This window comes from Micropterus salmoides, unplaced genomic scaffold, assembly GCF_014851395.1.
Source record: "Micropterus salmoides isolate LMB-PRFRI ecotype aquatic unplaced genomic scaffold, ASM1485139v1 Ms_hic_scaffold_22, whole genome shotgun sequence".
Taxonomy (NCBI): domain Eukaryota; kingdom Metazoa; phylum Chordata; class Actinopteri; order Centrarchiformes; family Centrarchidae; genus Micropterus; species Micropterus salmoides.
Window position 1 is genome coordinate 13,497,043 of NW_024041373.1, and position 26,506 is coordinate 13,523,548.

The following is a 26,506-nucleotide window of genomic DNA, read 5'->3' on the forward strand; positions in this document are numbered from 1 at the left end:
GGACTGCCTTCTTGTACAAGAGGTCGACCCAAAACACAGATGGTGGCAAAGATGAGACAGAAATAAGAGGTTATATTAAAAAAATGTTCATGGATCATCCTGCTATCAAAAAGCTTGTTTGATACACACCAGAAGAAAAAGATGAAGAAAAACCTAGAAGGCAGCAAATAGCATCCAAAACAAACCCTTCACCTTTCATCCCACTCTTCCTCTGCTCTATTTACACTCTACATCTTCATGGTTGACTCAGTGTTAAACACTGCAGCCTCACAGCAGGAATGTTCTGGCTTCCAACCAGCGGGGGGCTTTCTGTCTGCAGTACTTATGTGTTTGCATGTGGCTGTGTGTTTACTGACAGTCATGATCGCTCATATGATTGTGTAGGCTTCCTGTGGTGAAACTTCCTCCCACAGCCGGACATGTTGGTCAGGTGAAACTGTACACAGTGACTCTAAACAACCCGTAGCTGTGAAGCCTGTCCAGACTTTTTTCTCTTCTGCTAAATATTGTTTAGATTATACAGAAACAGCACAGATATAAAATGTCTGATACTGTTTGTTATGAAAAAGGATATTTTTGTGATGGAGATGGACACCTATAATTTTATTTTTGTCTGAATAGTTATCTTTTTGAAGTTTTTTCCCTCTCTCTTAGGAACTTTGGTAATTGATTTAAAAATGTTGGATGAGCTTTCTGTCAAGGAACGTCTGAGACTGAATGTGATCATTGTATTAATTTGATACTTCATAAAACTAGTTTAAATTTTAATTTGATATTGTTGATTACTGTGATTTCACCGGTGCCTCCCTCTGATTCTTTCCTTTCTTTTACTTTAAAAAAAATGTTCTAGCAGAAAGTGACTAAAGACAACAAACCCAAAGTTACATATTGGTAAGTTGTGTGTATTTGTCAACTCACCTTCAAACAAATCTTCAATTAAGAACTGAGATTTGTAGTAGTTTAATCAGGCTTCCGCATTGTTTCCTAACTATTAACAATTCTCTGGGTCTAACCTGGAGAAAGCTAACATGGCCTTTATATCCACCCACTATGATTGCAGCAACTCATTACTCTCAGACTTCCTCCTGATGCAAGGGTCTTTCCGTATGGAAAATAGGGGACACTATTACTCACATCCTCACCTCTCTGTGCTGACTCTCTATTAGCTAAAATAATTGAAAGTCTGGACTTTCAATTATTTTAGCTGTGTTAGTCTTTAGCTTAGTGTTTGTCTGAAAAGCAGTTCATTATCCTCCTCCTCCTGCTCACATTTCAGAACTACTGTCCCCTTATCACACTCTTAGATAGTTGGGATTGTCTGACCAAAGACTGCTGTCTGTCCTGAGATCCAGGACTACAGGCTATGGCAACAGGGCTGTCTCAACAGCTGCCTCAAAACTAAGAAATTTCCCTTCTCCTGCCATACTTCTCACTCTATTGATAGATAGCCTATTCTTTCAAGCTTCACCATAAAATTATGGCCTTTTACTACATTAGGTTTGATTTCCCTTTTATTTTTCTGTTCTGTAGAGCACTTTGGATCAGCCCTGTTGAATTTAAAGTGTTATTTAAATAGAGATGAACAGCGGGATTTTAAGTTTTCCACAATAAACACATATTTGTCACTGGGTGTCTTTTATTCTTCCACTCCACTCACATCTGTGTTATTTAAAAGGTTAAACTGCAGGGTTTTCTTTAAAAGCTGCTTTTTGTCCATGGATCAAAATACAGCATGTAGTATGAGGGCATTTTGAACAAACTGAGCGTTCAAGGTTTTCAGAGTGAAGTTTATTATAAGATACAGTGTAAGCCTACAATGACTAATCACCAAAAAGACATATGTTGACATAAAGCAATCTCAAATGTGTCAGGTGTTTTTATGTTTCTTAGAATGATTGATAGCTCAAGTCAGTGTGAAACAGATGGAAAGACCTTGCAGTAAAAGATCAATCTTCAAAATCGATCAGAGAGAAAGGTTCCTTTTGTTTTTCCAGAGAAAATCCAGAGTTTACAGATAATCCTCTTACTTAAAAATCTCAGATATACATTAGATCTTGTCACATGAGTATTTAACATGTGCATCATTTCTAACTGTAAAAACATAGGTTTTATCAACACTTTGAAATTGATTTTCTTTTTATAAAGCATTACCATTCAGACTACTCTTATAGCAACATTTTCATCTGTTACAAGGACCAGGATGCTCTACAAAAGACATGTTCAATGTACATTTTTGTGGATCTATTCTTATCAACATTGTGAAAAACTGATATTTATGTAAATGTAATCATCCAAAATATTTTTGAGTTAAAACGGAACAAAATGTTGATTTGAAGACATACGTGAAACAGAACAGGATAGACACACCGGTACAATTTATAAATGAATAATCATCAGAGAATAACAACACAGTTTCTTTTCTGCGGATGGTGAAATTTTGGTTTATCTTTCCTTCTCAACATCCTACAAGACAAAAGACATAAATGTATTGTCATTCAATATCAGGGAAACTTATATTTCACATCGACTTAATGTTGATGCACTTACCATACTGTACTAACAGCAGCCATTAATATAACAACTCCAGCAAGTAGCACAGTTGCAAAAGTATACAGTAGATAATCTGAAAATACAAAATATTCAACATGTTAAAAACTCCTCTAAATGTATAAAACCGTATAGATATCCATCCATCTCTCCAACAGTATATAGCCAATAATCTGTGAGGGGCATTAAGTAATTCACAACACAGTCAGTATAAAATGCTACATTTGAAATGGACATTTACCGTGTGACCATGTGTGACTTTGCTCAGATTCGTTGATTTCAGGAGGTTTAGAAGGACTACTGCTGCTTTTCCAATATGTCACTGAAATACACATAAAAATGCATTCAAATGTTTCCAATAAACACATTTAATTATGTCTTGTAAATAAAAATCCTACTCACTGAAGTGTGATCTGTTATGAAAGACATCATGAATCATGTTGCACGTCAGTAGATCATTATTGTGTACTCCTTTGCATGTACAAGGATAGTGAAGGGCGGTGCCTAAAGTGGACAAGAAGGCCATTTTACATTCAGAATCTGCACCAAGGATCAGGGCCGGATCCATCTGGGTGAAACAATCCTCATTATAGAGGTCACTGTCGCTGCATTGTGCTTCTTCAGAGCTCCAGCATTTGGTTCGGAAAGTTTTTAACAGGTCTCTGGCAAGTCAGACAAAACATTGTTTAAGGTGCAGTCACTGGGTGCTTTGCTTTATGGGTGTTCAGAGAAAAATGCAGACACAGCACATTCATCATTGTGGATAGACTATTGTTTTAATGATACTTCCTTATCAAACCTTGCATGGTAGCTCGCTGCCATTGTGGCAAGAGAATGGGTGAATGAGAAGCCAATTGACAAGCACTTTGGATAAAAGTACTATATACATGTAGCCATATACCAGGTTCCCTCCCAACGCTTCAGCAATAACTGGCTTGGTATTTCTCCTATAACTGATTATCATCACAGAGTACAGTCTAGACCTGCTCTTTTATGAAAAGTGCTCAGAAATAACTGTTGTTGTGATTTGGCACTATATAAATAAAACTGAATTGAATTGAATTGAACTTATACTTGCCACACTAGCTGTCAGCTCATCACCTTGGTACAGACTTTATTGACTTTATTGAGTGATGGATTGCCATGAAATTCTGTACAGACATTGGTGATTCCCAGATAATATACCCTAATGACTGGTGATCCCGAGACTTTTACTCTATTTTGTTGGTATGTGTTTATGAATGAAATATCTTCACAAGTATTGGATGGATTTCCATGAAATTTGGTACAGACATAACTGTGGTGAACCCTAACATTTCAAGTGCCATCATCAAGTCAACACTTTTTTCAGTACTTTGGCCAGATACCTGCAAAGACATACAGCCTTAGTCTTGATTTAAATAACAAAATAGCAACATACCTGCAGTTACTGTCCTCAACACATTGGTCAACTGTATCCTGGCAGATCCAGGTCTGGTCTCCACATGTGCCACTGTGCAGAGCCGTTTTCATATGCAGACAGTTCTGATCCGAAGCCTCACACTCACACATGAGTAGCATCTCTGCAACATTGTGGGGCATGCTGCCGTAGAACTGCTGAGTTACTTGCTGACATCGGTCAAGGTCGCACTGGTCTGTCATACATGCTTGAGCAACAGGTGCTAGGTACCTGTTGCAAACTGCATCACGGAGACAAACTTCCATTTGGTCAAAGCAGGATCCAGCACCATCGTACACTGCAAAAAGAAATGTAGTGAGTGAGTTTTAAGATCGCAGAAACATCCCTTTTAAACTCATTGAATTCAGGACACCATTTTATCTTCTTGTTATATTTAAGTTGAGGTTAAACCTTAAGTAATTACCATAGCCTATCAAACCGCTTGACTGCCAGTCCATCACTGTGCTCTTCTTCTGCTGAGCTGCTGTGAAAACACACGGAAACACGATTCTCCAACAAATTCTCATTAAAGCGAGTCTGTTATTCACGACACTCATTCTGTAGCACAATAGTGTTCGTTCATACAGTACATCCGATCGCCTTTGGTAAACACAAATGTAATTTCACCTATAAATGCTTATCTCAGAGACTACTGAGAATACTGCACCTGGTGTTCGGTGGCATTGTGTGGCCAGTGCTTGTATGGAGTCACAGAACTCCTCCTCCCAGGCACACACACACCCTTGCAGAGAGGGAAATTGGTCCAGTATGGTCTGGATGGTCATGTTACAGACCTCTGAGCCTTTTATTTTGCACCCTTCATCTTGAATAACACAAACACAAGAGAGGCAGAAAAACAGGATTTTCCATTAGCAAGCAAGGTGCTGTTTGTGCAACAGGTGCTTCCCATGTGCCTGCTGCTCTGACTGTTGCTCTTGCTGATTATATGCACTTATAGGCTATGCAGACAACATAAGGTTCACTATAGTTCATGATACAGGGTTTTAATGACGAAGCTGACATACGTTTTAAAGGCAGTATAGGACCTTTTTATTATTACTTATTTATTTATTTATATAAACTTTGCTCCAGGATATTGCCTCTGTTATTACATTTAAGCTATACTCCTACAAGTGCAATTCAATTACCTAGCGTCACGTCCTTAGCCTGCTGAGGAAATGCAATCATTACTTTTATAATGCCGCTAGAAAACATAAGGATAACACCATGTTCCTATCCCCCACAGCAGAAATGGTAAATTGGTTTTTACCCTCACAGATGCCGCCATAAAATGCCTGTTCACTCTTGCATAAATTTGACATGCAGGGATCCACAGACACCAAACAGCCAGAAGGTGGAGGGGGCATGGTGATGCTGAATATATGAGGAATAACAACCCCTGAAATACAAGTAGATAAATATACACATTTATGTTTTATTTATTTATGTGAATGTATTACATTATATTTACATCACTATTTGTCTTAAGTTTTTATAGAAATGTCAGGTTCAATACAGGTATTTATGCATTTTCAACATCACAGATTGTCGACCCATTATTGCTGACTGTACAATACATGCATTACAGACAAGACTTAGTTTTAGCTTCCTGACAACACACGGCAACCTTAAGATGATGTTTTACTGTCAAAAGTAATTTATTCTACAGTAAAGGAACAGTTGTCTTAGACTCACCCAGTATGACTGCCGCTTCCAGACGTATCAGCTCCATGACAGCTGTCATTGGACAACTAAAGCTCTCATGCACCTTGTGGTGTCAATACTTAAGCTGGGACACACCACCAACAGGATGTAACACATTTACTGGAGGCTGGACTGTGCACAGTGTAATGAAATGACACATGCAATTTGAGAACAAAACAGACCTTCAAGAGTTACAGAAACAAATATTTTGTTCTGATATAGTCATAGCTAGCGTGAATGGGTGACTTTTGGGGGAATGCATCCGAGGGTGTTTTTATAATCTCGGAGGGTATCACTATTTTCTTTAGGAATGAACACCACATTTAATTGTTGATGACTTGAGAGTTTGGGATAGAAATGTTTTTGCTGTGGAATATATTTTCAGGTGTGATGGGAAAATCCCAAAATACTTAAGTTAATAATGAAGTGGCTATTATCAACATTTTTATAGTAACAATGGATCATATGACAACTTCAATGCGAAAGCGGTCGCTCGCAATGACCAACCAACAGTTATCACCAAATTCTGCAGTTGCCCTCAGCTGTAATGAAGGTTGTTATCGTTGTCAAAGACTAATGAAATAATGAACACTATGTATAACATTTTTTTGACACTTTAGAAAACTGGGCCTATATAAGCCTAGTATTTTGGGCGGATGTGAAATGAAATCTTCCAATTTCTGAGCTGTGCCAGTTTTTAGTCCACGTCCCTTGCTTGGCATCACGCCAGCAAAAGTACAGACACATTGGCCCATATCACAAAAAAAGACTAAAACTAACATTGAAACTAATAAAAAAATAAACATTTTCAAAAAATAAAAACCAAACTAAACTAGCAAACCCACTTTAAAAACCAATTAAAACTAAACTGCAATTCAAAACAAAGAGTCAAATGGAATACTTATCTGAAAAGCAAATCTAGGATGCCTGAGAGTTTCCCTTTGTATAAACAAATAAATATTTCCACCATAAACTGATGGAGAAAAAGCAGACATTTTCACCAGAATGCAGGATGTGTCTTTAAGTCTTTAATGCTCAAAACAAAAAACAGTCTCTGGGTTGACACACATTTTCTTGAGGGAACATTCCCAGAAAACAGGTTAGATCTGGTCTCCAAATTGAGGCTCACATATCACATATCAGCAACTACTGAGTCAAAAAGGAGCAAGCGTACAGGTTACTTTTGCCCACAAGTGACAGAAATCAGACTGCCCTGTTGAGCACCATGTCATTGTGAGATCAGTGTTTGTCTCCTTGTTTCTTTCACATTACTGTTGCCTTTACCTGAATGATTTTTCCATTCTATTGATTAGCTTGAGATTTCCACATCATTTTTGCGTGTTCATTTTCTGTCACAAAGGCATTATCTATACTGCTGATTACAATGATGATCAGTAGTTGTTTTGTGTTTATTTGTGTCTGTTATGCTACTTTGCGTTCACTTTCTTTATCAGTGAGTGTTTGATGTGCTGTGTTTGTGGATCTATTCTATGACAACAAGTTGCTATGATTCCCATGTGAACAGGGCCCCATTTCAGAAGCGGGATTAGAGAAAATTCTGAATATGTTAAGCCTGAGATGAGGGAAACTCTGGGTTTTCTTTTTCAGAGAGCGAGATCAGATAATCTCTAGATCAGTAACTCCGGCAACTGATGCTGTGAACTTAACCTCCTCGGGAGGAGGTTAAGTTCACAGGATAAATTGGAAAACCGTCAGTTTCTCTCTGACTCCTCCCCTCCTGCGGAGCCTGAGGCGGCTGTCTGACACACCGTTTCATTTCCTCATTCATTCTGTCGATGTCAAAGCACAAATCTGAAAGCATTTGCATCTTTAAAAACTTGAAGATCCCAGTTAGATAGCTATTAGTTTTTTCCCCCACACATGATCTTGAAGATGACCGCTTTAATGATCAATCTGTCGTCGACAGAGGACAGATCTCCACACCATCGTGGATTTATCCTCAGCGCAGAATAAAATGTGTCCGGTAGGCTATAACGCTGTGACTGTGTGGACAGTTGCACTGAAAACACTTAGGCCTACTGTGGGCTACATTACTGCAGTAATCACTTTTAATATGTAACCTATAAAACTGATCAATGAACAGGAGCCTAATTTTTCATATTGTAGGCTAGTCGCACTGATTGGAACATTCCTATCATAGACAGGTGGATTGCCCTAAAGTGGGACACTGCCTAATGTGGGACACTTATGGTCCAGTGAAACTATTGGTTAGCCAAAGCTATGGTGTCATGTGATAAAAATCACATAACTTCTCAAATGTCCAGTCACATATGAGGGTGGAGCAATCATCAAACAGGAGGCACCTTGTGTAAAGACCACCCAATTGTCAGTGACAGAGTTTTGACAAACTTGATATTAAGTATAAGGTCAATTTAAATAAAACAACCCTGCTAGTTTTTGGCCTATTGTGCTTATAAAATGTTTGTCCATCAAAAAACAATGTAACTTTGCATGTTTAAACTATATATTTTATATTATTATCAAATTTTCAAGTGTCCCACTTTAGGAAATGTGGTTTTCGAAATGTGTGACAGTACAAAAAAGTGTAGTGGGGCATGGTTTGGTGGGACAAAAATGTTTTTTTACAGGGTTTAAGTGGTTAGAATGCTGTACTACATGTTTAAGGTCATGGAAAATTGTTATTCTTTGGGGGATGGTAGTTTAAAGGCTTTTTGTGTGTGTGCAAAGGGAGTAGACTTCTTAAAATGAAAAAAAACAGCTCTTAATTTAAAAACCAATAAAGCCAATACACTTGATTTTATGCATCTAATGATTAATTCATTTAAATGCATTTCAAATCACAGTGGCAAAGCTGAGAAAGACACAGAGATTTTCAGATGCAGAGCGAGAGACAGAATCAGGAAAAGGATGAGAGAAAAGGCAGGATAAAAGGCATTGTTTGTGTTTGTTATGAAGTAAAATGAACTAGAGTCAGGAATTCTGTGCATTTAACTCTTTTCTATCTGCATAACATAACACAACCCTGTGTCAACAGTTGCTTAATGTCTGTCATTTCCTTTAGGAATGTGTTATCTCTATTTTCTCTTTTGATTTGATTAGGACACATCCTGAGGTTTTTAAAATGGTATTGGGTGTTGATTTAATACATTGGCTTTACATCGCAATATGCCACAGAAGTCTGAAAAACAAAAAATGTCCCACATTAGGGCAATACACCCTACTGGAGATAGTGTGACTATTTCTGAGTGAGGATGACTGTTTAAATGTGAGTTTTTCATTATTACCTGCTGATAGACAACATTAATAAAATACTATATGAGCAAGATTTTATTAACGTAAAACAGACGTCTAAAACTTTATTCTGATTAGCTGTTCTGGAACTGAAAATTCAGAGTTCCCACCTCAGGCTCAATCAACCCAGAGCTCAGGGATAAGCTCAGAGTTTGTTAAGCCTGCTTTCTGAAACAGGGTGCAGTAATTGGTTGATTGCACTCCATCAATCTGCCTTGTTGACTAAGGGATTTGCCCTGATGAAAAAAGGTCTCCTGACAGAAAGGCACGAAATGGTATGCTGCAGCTTATTGTTTTTGTGTCTAATGTCTGTCAGCACAGACATCATGTGCTACAATAACTGATGACTCAGCATCTGAGGTGTAGTGTTCAAATAAATAAATAAATTGTGCGTGGGTACCAGGGACGTGCACAGGAATTTTGAAGGGCAGTTGCTCTGACCTGAAAAAAGGCACTAAACACAGTATCCAAAATGTATTAACAATATAAATGTCACCAAAATACATATGAGAAAAAGAGTTCCTTATATTATTGTTTATTGTTTTTTTTTAATCATTATTATTTTTTATTTTTTTTCCTTTTTTTTTAATTTGAAAATAAATAATCTAGATTGAATTGACAGATGGGGAAAACTCGCTTCTAATAAAATATTAAATAAAAAAACGCTTAGATTTCGGAAAAAAATACAATCCTTTTTTAACCTTTTTGCTTCCCGTACATTCAGTTGCGCTTCTAGCTCGTATTCACTTCTGTTGGTACGTATCACGTATGGTAACTGGGCAAAACTACGCATGATTTGTTGTAGTATGATTGCATAAAGGAAGGAAACAGGAATTCCGGTAGGGAACAGAATCGACTGACGTGCAGGCAGCGCTGCAGCAGTGCAGCCACTTAAACAGAGTTTGCCCTTCCCCTACTGACTTTCACTTTCGGTGCCCGAATGGAAGTGAATGAGGCTTTGCGATCGCGATTATTTTTTTATTTTATTTTTTTTTCTCGGAAGGGCGAGTCGGAAGGGCAACTTGAGTCAGGAAAGGCAAACGGGCAGTTGCCCGGGCAACCAGAGCAACCCCCCTGTGCACGTCCCTGGTGGGTACCTTTGTTTCAGATTCATGTTTGAATCTTGAAGCCCTTTCCCAGCTTTGAGTTTGCTCTTACTTTAGCTTATTAGCTGCCATTATTAGCTGCAATTGGTTATTATGTGTTTTTAGATTAACAATATAAGCAGATCATTTGCTGATTAAATATAAGCAGAAATACAGACAGGGTTAGGGAATAAACTGACAACTAATTATTGCACTTTGAAGCTCACACATCAAGTCAAGAGACTAAATAATATTCAGAAGGTCAAGCAGAGGACACATGATGACATGACTGGGTGGACGTGTTAGTTGACCCTGGATTCACATCAAAAAGTGTGTTTCCAAATAAAGTTTTTTTATTGAACATTACCAAAACATGTCTTAATTACAGTTGAAGGTTTGCATGCCGCTTCACTGGCTGATAAATGTTCTGCAGCCATCCATTGTGTGAAATTTGGCAAAATCTTACTACAAAAATTAAAAACTGCATGCTGGTCATGCTTTAAAAAACAAAAACAGCAACATCAGTGAGACAAATGATCTAACTGTGTGTTACTTAATTCGGTAAACAAGGACTATCAACATTTTGAATAAAGAAACCCAGAAACTGAAACAGCATTTCCTAATTCTGTTTGATTTGTAATTAGCTTCTTATTGAACTGCATTGAAGCTAATCATACCATAGTGTCAATAATTAGCAACCATGAGTACACTTAATTAAATTAGCTTTTATCTACAAATTCAAACACATTAACCAAGTAATTATTTTTAGAGATACACATTAAAACATATCAAAGCATATGCTAACTTTCAGAAACAGAAAAATAAAAAACAGAGACACAAAGAGATTCCAATCACAAGAAGGCAAAATCACTAAAATCACACCAGAAAGCACTGACAAAGGGCTAAAGTTACATTAAAATCCTCATTAAATACAGAACCAAATACTGCAGCTTTAAACGTTAACAGGAGAGGGGGATTTTTTATCTGTTGCAGTCGGGGCAACAATAGAGAGACCTGTGGTGCATTGCTGTTTGCCACAGTGTCTACAAAATATAACCACTGTGGGGCACAAATCTCAGATATTTTCTGAATATACAGGTGGCTTTAAGGTTAGCATGTTGTTGTAGCAGTATGCTGTACATGAGAAGACAAAAAGTGATATAACGCGAATAAGAGATATGCTAAGCTAAGCTATGCTTTGATATGCTAAGATCTCACATTCAAGTCAAGAATCAGAGCAATCCTGTCAAAAAGTCAAGCATATGACCACAGTTGCGCTGTGAATGATGCTAATGTGGGAATAAATTTTAGTCATAGTTTAAAGGATTATAAAAATCAATCAGCAAAAAAACTACCAACAGTTTCAAATCTACCACCATCCAAAAATGCCCCAAATGAAACATTTCTGGCAGAGCTTGACAAGAAGACTTTTGACCAATTACAATCTCACTGCCCACAAGTCACTGAACAGAAATCAAGTGGCCCTGTTCCCCGTCAGTATGACATTGTTTGTCTTCTTGGTTTTGCACATTATTGTTGCCTTTTGCTAATTGTTTTTCTTGATTTGTTTGATTGTCTTGATTTGACAAGAGATTTCCACATCATTTTTGCTTATTCGTTTCATATCAGAGTACTTTCACACATTTACAATCATGATTAATAATTTTTTTAATGTCTTTTATGTTAGTTTGAATGCACTTGCTTTTTTCAGTGAGTATTTGATATTTGTGGATCTAGAGATTCTACGATGACAAGTTGCATCTGTGAACAGGTGCAGTAGAATTGACTGATTGCACGCCACGCTCTGGAGAACTATTCAGTATGTCTCATGTGGTGGAGTTTCACTGTCTGTCCTAAAGTAATAATGATTATAAAAGAGAAGCAGACTATATATGCCCATATAGTCCCTGGACCAGCAGAATGAATACTAATGGGGAGAGTGAGAGACGGTGCTTGTGTCTGCCTCAGTATCAGGATTGGGATGCCCCTGATCAAGGCCTTTTACAGTTGGGGGAACAACTCAGTGGCAGGTCAGACTTGTACTGGGCAGCTTCCAGGTGGAAATTTGTGTAACTGTGTGAGGGTGATCAGGGCTTTGTCTCAAATGTGCCATCACACTACAGGTGCTGGTCATATAATTAGAATATCATCAAAAAGTTGATTTATTTCAGTAATTCCATTCAAAAAGTGAAACCTGTATAATGTATACATTCATTCCACACAGACTGATATATTTCAAGTGTTCATTCCTTTTAATTTTGATGATTATAACTGACAACTAATGAAAAATCAGTATCTCAGAAAATTAGAATATTGTGAAAAGGTTCAATATTGAAGACACCTGGTGCCACACTCTAATCAGCTAATTAACTCAAAATACCTGCAAAGGCATTTAAATGGTCTCTCAGTCTAGTTCTGTAGGCTACACAATCATGGGGAAGACTGCTGACTTGACAGCTGTCCATAAGACGACCATTGACACCTTGCACAAGGAGGGCAAGACACAAAAGGTCATTGCTACAGAGGCTGGCTGTTCACAGAGCTCTGTGTCCAAGCACATTAATAGAGAGGTGAAGGGAAAGAAAAGATGTGGTAGAAAAAAGTGTACAAGCAATACGGATAACCGCACCCTGGAGAGGATTGTGAAACAAAACCCATTCAAAAATGTGAGGGAGATTCACAAAGAGTGGACTGCAGCTGGAGTCAGTGCTTCAAGGACCACCACGTATGCAAGACATGGGTTTCAGCTGTCACATTCCTTGTGTCAAGCCACTCTTGAACAAGACACAGCGTCAGAAGCGTCTCGCCTGGACTAAAGACAAAAAAGGACTGGACTGCTGCTGAGAGGTCCAAAGTTATGTTCTCTGATGAAAGTAAATTTCCTTTGGAAATCAAGGTCCCAGAGTCTGGAGGAAGAGAGGAGAGGCACAGAATCCACGCTGCTTGAAGTCCAGTGTAAAGTTTCCACAGTCAGTGATGGTTTGGGGTGCCATGTCATCTGCTGGTGTTGGTCCACTGTGTTTTCTGAGGTCCAAGGTCAACGCAGCCATCTACCAGGAAGTTTTAGAGCTCTTCATGCTTCCTGCTGCTGACCAACTTTATGGAGATGCAGATTTCATTTTCCAACAGGACTTGGCACCTGCACACAGTGCCAAAGCTACCAGTACCTGGTTTAAGGACCATGGTATCCCTGTTCTTAATTGCCCCATCAAACTCGCCTGACCTTAACCCTGTAGAAAATCTATGGGGTATTGTGAAGAGAAAGATGCGATACGCCAGACCCAACAATGCAGAAGAGCTGAAGGCCACTATCAGAGCAACCTGGGCTCTCATAACACCTGAGCAGTGCCACAGACTGACTGACTCCATGCCACGCCACATTGCTGCAGTAATTCAGGCAAAAGGGGCCCATACTTTTCATGTTCATACTTTTCAGTTGGCCAACATTTCCAAAAATCCTTTTTTTGTATTGGTCTTAAGTAATATTCTAATTTTTGGAGATACTGAATTTGGGATTTTCATTAGTTCTCAGTTTTAATCATCACAATTAAATTAAATAAACATTTTAAATATATCAGTCTGTGTGTAATGAATGAATACAATATCCAAGTTTCACTTTTTAAATGGAATTACTGAAATTAATTTTAATTATATGACCAGCACCTGTATGTGTCAATAGTGCAATTTCCTTACTGGGATCACGGTATGCCAAATCAAGGGTGCCTGTTTACAATAGTTATAGTGCAGCAAAACAAACAACGTGTGCTGTAAATGAATTGCTGCTCACACTCAAGCATTTACTCTCAGCCAAAAGGAAGAGAGCCAGACACACGTTTGTGTGTGTGTGTGCCACAGCATATTTACAGGCATATTAGCCTTAATTAAGCTGCGAGGAGAAATTAATTTGTTTTTCTATGATGGTCATGAAGCCAAACAAAACAATGTTTAAGCATTACCACTTGTTGAGACAACAATTGTTTTACAGTCAAAATAAAGACTGGATTAAAGTATACACTTGAGAGTCCTCATTCCATTTTCTGTTGTTTATGCATTTATTAAATTTATTTTTTGTAAAAAATCTAATCAAAATAAATCATTCATTTACAGGACTCATTACCATTGTGTTCATTAAGTGGAATGATTGAAAGGTTGGGCCTGGAGAATTATCTTTTCCAGCAGGACAATGTCCCCCTGCGCTCTGAAGCTGTCAGTAAAGGTGACTGACAGAAGCACTTCATTGTATTTCAAAATGGTTTAATGGATTAAAATAGAATTAATAAATTTTGCTTTGGTGCAATACATAGTAGGCAAGTGTGTAGCTACAATATAAAATATTTGCTTTGCCGATATTGTTCAATCAAAACTCAGTGTATGTCCAGTGAAAGAAAGCCGTTTCATAACGAAGTCCACCAGGACACATTCATGCAGGAACTACAAATCAAGGAGACAAACTACAAGCCTGAGCAGTTAAAAGACTTATTGTCTATAGCACCTGCTGTATTATTGTTATAAAAACCCATAAAACCTACAAATATATAAACATTAATAAACAAATCCTGCTACTGAACTAAAAATAAATGTATGCCGTAGGGATGCACCAATCAACTGGCTGAGGACAGTATGGGCCGGTGATGTCAAATGTCCGATTTTCTGCCGGTCACACTAAATGTTACACACGTGCTGTGCTGGATGGTGTCTGAGTAAAAAAGTAATTTGGACAATTAAGTAGAATTAAAATGGTGAAATTATACTATAGAAATACTAGAAATAGGGTAATGTATTCTTTCAAATATTTTCAAATAAAAAATACATATATACCCCCCACCACTACATTTACATTATCCTTTTGTGGGAAACACTGAGCCTTGTTATAACCTACTGCAGTTTCTTTTCAGTTAGATTTTATTCATACTAAAAACTCTGTCCAGCAGCCTAACCTGAATTACTTTTGTGTTTGACTGAGAGAAGCTCCTGTAACCTGCTGCGGAATGGACCCCAGTCAGAAAAGCGGTTGCTTATGGGGATCCTAATAAAGAGAATTTTCCAGTAAAGAAAAGTTACAAAAATGTTTGTGTGTTCTGTCATTTATAGTTCTTAGAGAGAATGAAAATTGGAATCGGCCAAAATTGGAATCAGCAGGTTCATCTCCAGTATGCAGAGCAGTCAACATAGTACATTTACAATACAATACGTCCAATTAAAACTCACTTAACCTTGTATATAGTACATATGGTATGCGTTAATAAATACTAAACATTCAAAAGGTGTCCTTTAATAATAAATAGACAGTTTCTGTGCATTTGAGTGGAGGCCATGTCCTACTGTGTTCCTGATTGTGTTAATGTGAGAAGGTCTTCAGAAAACAGTGCCCAGATTGCTAAAGCTCTTAACTTCCATAAAGTGTCCTCGTGAAACTAAGCAAACATAAAACAAAAATAATGTCTACCTTAACGATGAGTGTGTCCTCTGATGCTTGAATTGGTCAGAAAAACTCCCCACCTGGATTATAAAACTACACTATCTGATCTGATATGCGTGACACATTGTCCATGTTGCTAACTTGAGTTGACAGGGATTTCCGTCTGTCTGTGCTTGGTCTGGTCCGTGTCCTCTGTGTGTGATTTTGGCCTTTGCCATAACAATGGCAAGAAAAGGCTGTTTTGAACTCCCCACGGAACTTCCCTGGAATAAGAGAAATATGAAATACACTCAGAAACCATTACGTTTGAACACTTTGCATCACAAACTGCATTTTTCAGTTTCATGCGCATTATTAAGTACACATTTTGTTTAGAAAATTTGATTGACTATGGATTTATTATAAATACATCTTTTTTTTTTTTTAAGCACATGATGACTAACATCTGAGAAGCATGTGTTATTATCAAGGCCATCAACGGCATCTACAATCTGTAAATTCATGTAAGACATTTTGTAATACATGCAACTTAAAGCAGTGAGACATAGGGTTGTTGTCAAACCGTCCACTAGAGGACAGTAATGAACACACACAACTGGTCTGAGTGGTGAGTTACAAACTTACCACTGAGGAAATTGTAGATGATAGGATTTGCTGCACTGTTGGCATATATGAGCCAATGTGAAAAGGTGAACCATGCATACACTGTCTCTCTGTCATTTGTGCTCCTGAATGTCCCAAAGACTCTGGAAGTAAGGTATGACATTAGGCCCATCAGTTAAAAAATAATTCATGTTTGCATGATTTTGATGCTATACTACAAATCACATTATTATTAAAATAATAAAAACAAGCCACTATTCAGTGCTTAAATACTAAATATACTGTAACAGTCATTATTAAACATGAAATTTCCAAGGTGAGCTCCTGACGAAAAAAGCAATGCTAGATGTGCGTAAACTGATCCCTCTGCATTTGAATGGCTTTTGATAATTTAGAGCTTGAGCAATTATTACCTTTTCATCACATTGAGCACGCTGATTGGTAGGTAGCACAGGGCAAAAACAAAGAGCACTACAATTAGCATGCGAGCTGTCTTGCGCCGGGCCCGGATCTGTTTGATCTCAGCACAAACTGTGCTGGTCCTGACCCTCATGGACTCTCCCAGCCCTGGAGTGGGACCTGAACACTGCATGGACCTCCACTTCCTCTGCAACACTGATGTGTTTCCGGGAATCTGTTGATTAAAAATATGTGTATATCACACACTTTAAAACTGCCAAAGAAAGAGCAGTTCACTGTTTAATCATGGCATTGTAAAAGCTGATGTATTGCAACATAAAGTGCAGGAGTACACACCTGTTGACACCATAGCTTGTGACATATCTGGATATACGCCAGGACCATGAGACATAATGGTGCAAAGTATGTGACAATGAAGAAACAGCTGTGATACACTTTTGGGTAGATCTCAGCTGTGGAAAGAATAAAAACACATAATCATAATTTGACTTAAAACCATCTGGATAGTAACCATTAGCCCATTCGTTACTGTTGCTTTCTCTGTCAAACATTCCATCCTGACACTGCACATTTACAATGATAACATGGCTGTTTTTTCACTCAAAATACTTTTTTCTAACAATGGGTTTTTGACTTCAGAGAAGTAAACAAAAGCAGGCTTGGCTGACAACCATGGATTTTGTTGGCAGAAATTACAACTGTCGCTACCAGATTATCAGCTGTGGCTAGCTAGGTAAACTAATTTTAACGCTAGTATATTGTGCGTTGGTTGAAAACTCAGTCTCTATCTCATATATTAAAATATTTTTAAAGCTAATTTGTCTTAAAACAATAATCTTGTAAACGGGTCTTAAATATTCACATGATGACTACATGATAATACTAAAGGATTGAGACTAAAGCTACATTTCCCAGGCAGAGAGGTCAGCATCCTCACCAGCTGATCCAGACGGAGCAGTGCTTCTTTGTGTTTTGGTAAAGCTAGTTAGTCTTAGTATTCTTTAAAGTAGAATAAAAATATAATGTTATTCATTATAAGGTTGTTATAGGACAACATACACGGCCAAGCAAAACAGTGGTTAGATTTAAACTTTTTGTACAAAAGAAAATTATTTGAGGATTGGAAATCCCCATAACTTTGTAACGCTATCTTACACGAGTTTGGCTGGGGCAGCTTGGATGTAAACATCCCCACAACAAATAAAATTCAGGACAGACCTGCCACTGTTTCTCTCAACTGTGATACAGAAACATTCACTCCCATGCAGTGGGTTTTCCAGTCAGTCCTGAACAGAAAATTTTCTAATGTAACAGTTGTTATACAGAGTTCTGCCTGCCCGCCAAGAACTACATGCCCCTCCCAGTAGCATGCTCAGATGGACTGATAACAATCAAAGCAGATGAAACAGTGACAGTGTAATGACTTATCAGATAAAGTACTTTTTAAAAATGAAATGGTGGTATTTTTTATCACCAAAAATCCAAAACCAAAAACAACCAAGTTCTGCCTGCCTGCCAAGAACTGCACATCCCTCGCAGGAGCACTCGCAGCTAACGCAAAGTACTGTTTAAAAACAATATAATTCCTTGACAGGTTAATTGATGATGACAAATGATCTGAAGTCTATAGTTTAAGAACGTTTCTAAAGGTGATTTTGATGTGTTTTTAAGCATTTCAGATAGTTATTATAAAATTAGGGTTTTAAAATTAATGTTCAGTGTCAAAGCCAATCTGTCATGTCAAAGTCGATCAAATAAAGTATGTGCTGTTGACACCATTTGATTCCTATCACAGTTTGATTTGAAGTGTTCTTGCTGACTGTTAAGGGGTGAATTCATTAATCGACAGAACTGCTGCAGAGCAATGCATCTCTTATTATTTCAGCTTAGGTCATTATTAAATGTATGAAGTCCGTAAGTAAGGAATGAAGTTGCAGTGCATTATTCGACAAATGTTTTTTTCTGTACCTGCTGAGAATTTCTCACTGTCAAGCCATAACAGCTCAAAATATATTGCCGGTAATATCATTTGATCCCAAAGTGTCTCTAGAGAAATATAAGGCAGAAAAGCATTATTTGGCAGATAAGATTTTAGAGCTGCAGAGAAATGCCTTGTTATTACAGCCAAGATCAATGAAAGATGTATGAAAACAGCCTATAATATGTGCTGAGCCATCTGACTCCTAGGTCTCAAGAGAAAAAGCAGAGGGGAGACTGCAGTATTTGGCAGAGGTGTTTTTCTTTAAACCTGCTGAGAAATACATGTTCTTGTCTCAATCCAGGTAAGTGTCAAATGCATGAAATTCACACGGTTAAGTAAAAGTAGGCCACAATATATACTGTTAAAACCATTTGACTCCAAGTACTCTAGAGGCAGTGAAGCAGTATTCAGTTGCGTTTTATTTTTGTAACCTGGAAAGAAATGCATCACCTTTCCCAGACTTGGGGAATAAATTAAACACAATCAATAATTGACATTAACCAGATAAACATTTCTAAGGGAAAAGCCAACCCATACACAATGTTCTGTTCTGTGCAGTGTACGGCCTTGGCGATGTCTTGATTGTAGTGAGAGTGGAAACACAACTTACCCTTACTGTGTGTAAATTCTGTTTGCTTCTCTTAAAATACTGAATAAGTTCAATATGTCTGACCTGGCCTTGCTAACAGAGAGATACACCTCCAAACTTTCACGGGCTGGAATTATGATGCTTTATCCAGTGTGACACCCCAACCAACCTGTGTTGGTTACCATTGGTTCACAGTGGAGGGTCTTCAGCTGATTACACTGACCTGGGCGCTCCAGGCGCTCTGTCTTTGGAGACATGTACTGTATATCATACATCATCCTCAGAATCAGAAAGAGCTTTATTGCCAAGTACTATTATACACATACGAGAAATTTGCTTTGTGATTAGGTGCTACACCTAGACAAACATACAGCTGACATAAAAGTAGAAATGTATAAATATGCAATAAACAGATGCAAGTTATATAAGAATAATAAAAAACAAAAATAACAGAGAAAAATAATACAACTATGTGAAGGGTTTGTGTTGTGCAGACGTATTGCAGCAGAAGAGGATATTGTGTACATAAATATATAAATTGACAAAATATATTGTTAATGTGGCTAGCTGCAGATGGGAAGAACCTGTTTTTGTGGTGAGACGTTTTGGTCCTGATGGGCCACAGCAGAGTCTGAAACAGTTTCTGCCCTCTCCACTGTCTTTAGAGCGTTGAGGTCCAGGTGGTTCTGGCTGCCCCAGGTCACCAGATGGTCAATCTCCCACCTGTAGGTGGACTCATCCCTACCAGAGATGAGCCCAATGAGGGGGGGTGTAATCTGCAAACTTCAGGAACTTGATGGTCTGGTGAATGGAGGTGCAGCTGTTTGTGTACAGGGAGAAGAGCAGAGGGGAAAGAATGCATCCTTGAGGGGAACCGGTGCTGATGGTCCTGGAATCAGAGACACACATTTTCCCAGCTTCACGTGCTGCGTCCTGTCAGTCAGGAAGTCTGTGATCAAACTGTCAGGCATGCTCAGCTGGGAGAGCTTGTCCTGCAGCAGAGCCAGGATGGTGGTGTAGAAAGCAGAGCTGAAATCCACAAACAGGATCCTGCTGTAGGAGTCAAGGAGTCCAGGAGAACTGCAGGCGCTCAAAAGACTTCATTACCACAGATGTCAGGTTCCTGTGGGCCTTGTTTTTTTGGGGACAAGGATGATGGTGGAGGTTTTTAAGCAGGCTGGCACATGGCATGTCTCCAGTGAGGTGTTATTTGCCAGGCGAGCGTCGTCGATGGATGGGTTTGTAGTTTGTGATCTGTCTGAACCCCTCCGGACAGAAGTGACATCATTTTCAGAGAAGTGGTTCTTTAGTCTCTCTGTCATTTAGCTTCTCGCGCCTATTTGTTAAACCTGTACTTTGAACCTTAAACCTGGCCCTGTCCTCACTGCTAAATGCCTTCTCCTTTTCCAGTCTGATTTATCTGAGTTTAGCTGTGAACCAGGGTTTGTCATTGTTATAAAACTCACCCTGGTCTGTGATGGTACACAGCTGTCCTTGCAGAAGCTGATGTAGGATGTCACAGCATCAGTAAACTCATCCAGATTGGTGGTAGTAGTCCTGAAAACATCTCAGTCAGTGCAGTCCAAACACGCCTGAAGGTCCTCTACAGCTTCATTGGTCCACTGCTTTGTAAACCTGTGATGAGGACATCAGAGTTTTAATTTCTGCCTGTATGCAGGAATCAGGTGGACCATGACATGGTCAGAGTGACCCAGTGTAGTGCAGGGGACGGTGTGATAGGCTCTGCTTACTGTACTGTAGCAGTGATCCAGAATGTTCTCCTCTCTGGTTGGACACTTTACAAATTGCCTGTATAATGGGAGTTCTTGGCTGAGGTTTCCTTTGTTAAAGTCACCAAGAACAATAACAAGGGAAGTGCATGTCTACTCCACACACAGTATCCTGTCAGCAAGCATGCACTGTGCATCGTGCACGTTGGCCTGCGATGGAATGTAAACACCGACCAGAGTGAATGAAAAAAAACTCATGGGGAAAGCAACGGTTTACAGTTAATGATAAAATATTCCAGGTCATGAAAACAGTGCTGCTGAATCACTGTCACGTCGGTACACCAGTCACTGTTGATGTAAAAACAGACACCTCCACCTTTTGTTTTGCAAGAGAGTTCTGTGTTGCGGTCCACTTTGTAGAGTTGGAATCCAGCCAGATGCAGCGCAGATGCCGGTGTCAGTCCACACAGTCATGTCTCCATGAAGCAAAGAACAGAAGTTGAATAAAAGGCTCTGTTTTTCCCCGTCAGTAACGTCTCGGGTTACATATGTAACCCTTGTTCCCCGAGAAGGGGAACGAGACACTGCGTCGGTGACGATACTATGGGAACGCCTCTGGGCGTCGCAGGGCTGAACTATGAATGAAACTACTCCAATCCTATTGGTGTTGCTAGAACGGTAGCGTGTGACGGCGTAACCGGAGGGGTATATAAGCACGCCAGCACACAGGACACATAAGCCTTTTTTTATTCAGCAGGCACTCTGAGTATGTTTTTCTATGAAGCAAGGCACTCCAGGCGGGGTGAGGTGTGGCGGACCGACGCAGTGTCTCGTTCCCCTTCTCGGGGAACAAGGGTTACATACGTAACCCGAGACGTTCCCCTTCGAGATACCCACTTAGGCCGCGCCGAAACCCTGCCTGCCCCCAGCGTGCAGAACCTGACGGCACGACTAGGAGGAGAGCGCACGGGTGCCGGGTGCAGAAGGAAGGTCCAGACTGTACACCGGATGAAAGTGTGAGGGGGTGGCCCAGCCAGCCGCGTCACACAAATCCATGAGTGACGCCCCTGCGTGGAGGGCCCAAGAAGCCGCCATGCCTCTAGTACAGTGCGCCCTTATGGCCATAGGTGAAGGCAAACCCAGCTCACCCCACGCACCTGATAGGCCAGGGAAAGAGTCTGAACGATCCAGTTGCGGATGGTGTGTTTAGAAGCGGGGAGCCCAGCCTTGGGGGACCTGAAACACACCAGCAACTGGTCTGCTTTCCTCCACCGGGAAGACCTCAGAGTGTAAATACTCGGGTGCTCTGACAGGGCAGAGCAGATGAAGTCTCCCGTCCTCCGCCGTCACATGAGGTGAGGGATGAAACGCCTGCAGCACCGTGGACCCTGCCAGTCTGGCCGGAACCTTAGGGACATAACCTGGACATGGGTGCAGGATGGCCCTGACCCGCTCCCCCGGGAGCAGAGCGACTGGGGGAAACGCATACAGATGCAGCCTCGGCCACGTCCGCACCATGGCATCCAGCCCTAGAGGGGCTGGGGGTGAGAGGGAGAACCACAGGGGGACAGTGCGCCGTCTCTCGGGACGCAAACAAGTCCACGTCTATGGGGCCGATCTCTTCGCATAATAACTCCACCACCTCAGGGTGGAGTCTCCATTCTCCGGGCCTCAGCCCCTGTCTCGACAGCAGGTCTGCTCCCTGATTCTGGGTCCCAGGGACGTACATCGCTCTGAGGGACAGCAGTCTCTGCTGGGACCACATGAGGATCTGATGTGCCAGTCTACATAACGGGCGCGAGCGCAGACCCCCCTGGTGATTCAAATAGGCCACCACTGCCGTATTGTTGGTTCTGACAAGGATGAGCCCCAAACGCTGAAGGTGGGCCAGGACGACATCTCGATGCCAAACCGCTAACTTCCGAGACTGGGCCAGGATGAGCCAGTCGTCGATGTAGTTCAATATGTGGATGCCCTGGAGCCTCAGCGGGGCCAGAGCTGCATCCTGTAGCCATCCACTACGGTGCGCAGGACCCACGGGGTAATGTTTGCAAAGCTCCGCCATGTTTCTACAAAATCCGCTAAGGGAACCAACCGAGACTGAATGACGGTCCTCAGGCCCGTCTTCTCGGGGGGCTGTGGGCGAGAGAGTCGCCTCGCGTCCCAGGTTTGTTGAGAGGGACTACAGGAAGCGACGCTTCGCTTCTGGCTCCGGCGGTAGGAGCTAGCTGAGGGCTGAGCTCGTCTCTCTTCAGCCGTCGCCGTCCTGGACCCAGACCGGCGGGGGAGATATTGCTCAAACGCCTCTCCCTGCCTTTGGCGTGCTGAAACCTGCTGCCGACAGCATCCACTGCCTCACCAAACAGGCCAGTAGGAGAGAGGGTCACATCCAGGAGAAAAGCCTTCTCCTTCCCCCGGATGCCCGAGAGGTTGAGCCACAGATGGCGTTCCGTTGCCACAGGAACGGGCCGTCTCCTTGTTAACACGGAGTGTTAAGTCCGTAGCTCTACGGAGCTCAGTCAGGTCCTCCTCAGAGTTACCTCCCCCTAGGTCACAGTCTTTGAGAAGATCGTCCTGGTACGCCTGCAAGGTGGCCATGGTGTGCAGGCTTGCACCAGCTCAACCCGCTGCCATGTAGGCCTTGCCCACCAAAGCGGATGTCGTCCGACACGGCTTGGTGGGGAGCGCCGGCGTCTGAAGGGATGAAGCGAGGGGGGGAGAAAGATAGCACGCGAATGCTTCGTTCCAAAGCCGTGCTGCTTAGTTTCTGTCACGCTGCTGTAGTCCAGCAGAGGGGACGCAGTCAGCCGTGCAGAGCAGCTCTCTTTTTTTTTTCGGTCCATGATTCATGATTCCATGATTTACACAACTCATTGTGTAAATCTTATCTTAAGCAGGGTGGGGCCCTGAGTTCTTAAATCAAACTAACTGAATACTTGAAATAAGGTTCCTTTTTATCTTCAGTTTCTATACACTTTTAATTGTCTTGGGTTTCTGTATTTATCTCAAGTGATTTGCAACACCACTGTCACTAGGCTAGGTTCATCTAACGTCTATTAGCTCTGTAAAGTCACACTAAACCTACATTAGAGTAACTAGCATGCTGCAATAAAACTAAAGTTGCCACCTTGTCAACAAAACACAGACATTTACCTTATGTGTTGAATATACCTTTGGTAAAAGTAATAATGCAACACACCAGGGTTAGTTTAGAAATAATAAATCCCCATTTTACTTTGGCAATTTTAACATAAACAATAAAATAAATGTATTTTCAGTCTCTTTGGAATATCCCTTTTCTTGAATACCAGGGTAACGCAATAATATTAATCCCCTTTTACTGGTTTAAACACACTATAACAACTTTTCAGTTACCTTCAGTTCAAATTAAACTATAATGTTAACTCAGTGGGCCCACACTCACCAAGCACGCACACACACACAAGCCGGCATATAATAATAAAATAAAACCCCAAACTTCGTTGCGATGCTTGAGAGCGACGATACTTAAACTATTGGTCCACTTCACTCAAAGGAGCAACAGAATTAAAGAGTTTTACCTTAAGCAACAGTTCAGTCCACTGTGCAGAGTTCAACAGTCTTTCCCGGTCTCCAGCAAAACAAGGGCAAGCAGGTGTCCAAAGAAAGCGTGGTCTGTCCCGCGCTCTGCCGCTGTCGTCTCTCGGTCTCTGGTGTCAACAGGGGTGCGAGCGTGCGTCCAAACTGGCGTGGTCGGTGTCCCTCTTTCTAACGAACTCGGAGCTTTGACTTCGCAGTTGTAACTTTCCGATAACTCTCCAGGTTTTTCACGTCGAAACCCGTGAACTAGTCCAACAGTATACAGCTGAGTTAGCTATACTGGCTAAGAGTCCATTCACTTTGCTAATGAATGCTAACACAAAACACTGTCTGCAAACGAGCTATGATACACGCGTGAATAACTGTACAATACATTTCGGGAAGAAATGTCTAACTTCTAAATTTCTTCACAATTGAGGGTCCATGTTCCAGAATGAAGAGTGGCTGGTTAATAACAACACTACCATTTGACATACATTCACCATGACACTCATGCAATTTACTCTAGTGACCTTCACGCCACACTTATGATCAGGTGCACTAAAATACTAGTAATGATGATGATGGTGATGTTTGATGCTAATCGTCATGGGCTGGATAAGATTTCTGAAGATTTGTACTGTTTTCTCACATTGTAGAAGAGAAAAGGAATGAAGAGGCTGACCTCATATTTTCCTTTATTACGAAGCTGTATTGACTAAAAGTAGCCAGTTTACATAGAATCCTTGTTTCTCGGGAATGTGTCAAACATTCCTGAGAAACAAGGATTCTATGTAAACCTTCAACGTCTTGCTTGCAAGAATTGTTTATGCATACATTCATTGTGCTTCAGAAGCAACAGCCAATTTGTATGAGTCAGTTTTGGCAGGCCAGGTTTTTGCCATTCTGGGGCCCTTGGAGACATTGTGACCTGACCTTTACACATCTTAACCAATTATGAAGTGCAGCCCAGATGCCATGAGCTTAAATTTTAAATTACTTTTTTGGAGTTGGCCCGTGTATGTGCGACAGAAGAGCTCTGATAAATCATGCATCCAGCAATTCCAAATCCAACTGCTGCTAGCGCTTGACAGTGAATTTGATGCATGTGACATGGCAAGAATACATTTCTCTCTGACATGACCCAGATGATATGGTTGGTTGAGTTAAGGCATTTACTTAATACACAAGTTAATAAACAGGAGTACATTTGGTACTAGACAAGTAGTCAAATCAGTTCTCTTCCTGCCTCAGTTCATGTTAATCAGACAGACAGCAGGATGATCGCAACAGATAGTTGGCAGGTTGCAAACATACGGGAAACACATCAAGCTGCTCTTGCTTGAGAGTGTGAATTTCATACATCTTACACTCACCTTGGCTGAAATAACAGAAAATGCAAATCTCAGCAGCTTTTTGCCAAATATTGCATCCTCTTAGGATTCACTCCTGAAATCCTAAATTTCCTAAGATGTCAGAAACCTAAGATGTCAGCTTATGACATAAGCTGACACAACAGGGGATACATTGCTCTGCAGCTGTAATCAGTTCTGTCGAATAACGCATTCACCTCTTGACAGTGAGTAAGGACACTTCTTCAAATCAAATTGTAATAGAAAACAAATAGTATTATCACCACACATTTTATTTTGTCGAGTTTGACTTGAATATTTTTTATTTTAGAATAACACTTTAGTATAACTGTCTGAAATGCTTTAAAACACATCGATAAAGAAAACCAGAGATCACCTTCAAAAACTGTGAGAGATTAATGAAGGAAACCATGCAGATGTCAGACCAATTTTATCAAAGATGTTGCTTCTACTGAGTCTAAAAAAACATTTGATGAGGCTAAACATTCATGAACTATGGAATTCATCATCCATAGTTGATGATGAACTATGGACTTTCATCATTTATCATCACTGATGAACCTAAAGAAGATTATATCATTTTTTAACAGTAATTTGTCTTGAAAATCATTACAATGTCTTGTAGAAAAAAGTCTACTCCATTTCTTACACGTTTGCTCTTTTGTTTTTTGTTTTTGGAGAGGTGATAAAAATAAGCTTGACAGGCCTGCTGTGCTTGGTTAAGATTGCTAAGCCATGATTGGACTCCCTGTTTAACGAAACGATCAACAGGGCGCAGGGGGAGCC

At 40.4% G+C, this 26,506-nt stretch overlaps 2 protein-coding genes across 2 annotated transcripts in view; both read right to left on the reverse strand.

The window, feature by feature from the left end:
- Window positions 1-1,771: 1,771 nt before the first annotated feature.
- gfral (GDNF family receptor alpha like) lies at window positions 1,772-5,806 on the reverse strand. Its single transcript, XM_038737866.1, has 9 exons — window positions 5,681-5,806; window positions 5,256-5,384; window positions 4,653-4,808; window positions 4,410-4,466; window positions 3,968-4,283; window positions 2,950-3,209; window positions 2,789-2,869; window positions 2,548-2,623; window positions 1,772-2,463 (listed from the first exon to the last, which is right to left on the reverse strand). Exons 1-9 carry the CDS (start codon window positions 5,727-5,729, stop codon window positions 2,394-2,396), a joined length of 1,194 nt encoding a protein of 397 aa, XP_038593794.1. The 5' UTR covers window positions 5,730-5,806; the 3' UTR covers window positions 1,772-2,393.
- Window positions 5,807-14,188: 8,382 nt separating this feature from the next.
- The window catches only part of hcrtr2 (hypocretin (orexin) receptor 2), a 35,645-nt gene continuing 23,327 nt past the window's right edge, over window positions 14,189-26,506 (reverse strand). The window contains exons 4-7 of the mRNA XM_038737964.1: window positions 16,826-16,941; window positions 16,483-16,703; window positions 16,091-16,212; window positions 14,189-15,729 (exon numbers count right to left, since the gene is read on the reverse strand). Of these exons, the coding sequence (XP_038593892.1) occupies window positions 15,560-15,729; window positions 16,091-16,212; window positions 16,483-16,703; window positions 16,826-16,941 (629 nt within the window). The 3' untranslated portion in view covers window positions 14,189-15,559. The remainder of the gene's footprint in view (window positions 15,730-16,090; window positions 16,213-16,482; window positions 16,704-16,825; window positions 16,942-26,506) is intronic.

Coding starts and splice junctions, on each gene's coding strand:
- gfral (XM_038737866.1), bottom strand. CDS start 5,729: ATGACAGCTGTCATGGAGCTGATACGTCTGGAAGCGGCAGTCATACTG. Junction 4,809..5,255: donor TTATGGCGGCATCTGTGAGG/GTAAAAACCAAT, acceptor GTGTTATTCAAG/ATGAAGGGTGCAAAATAAAA. Junction 2,624..2,788: donor AAGTCACACATGGTCACACG/GTAAATGTCCAT, acceptor TTGTATTTTCAG/ATTATCTACTGTATACTTTT.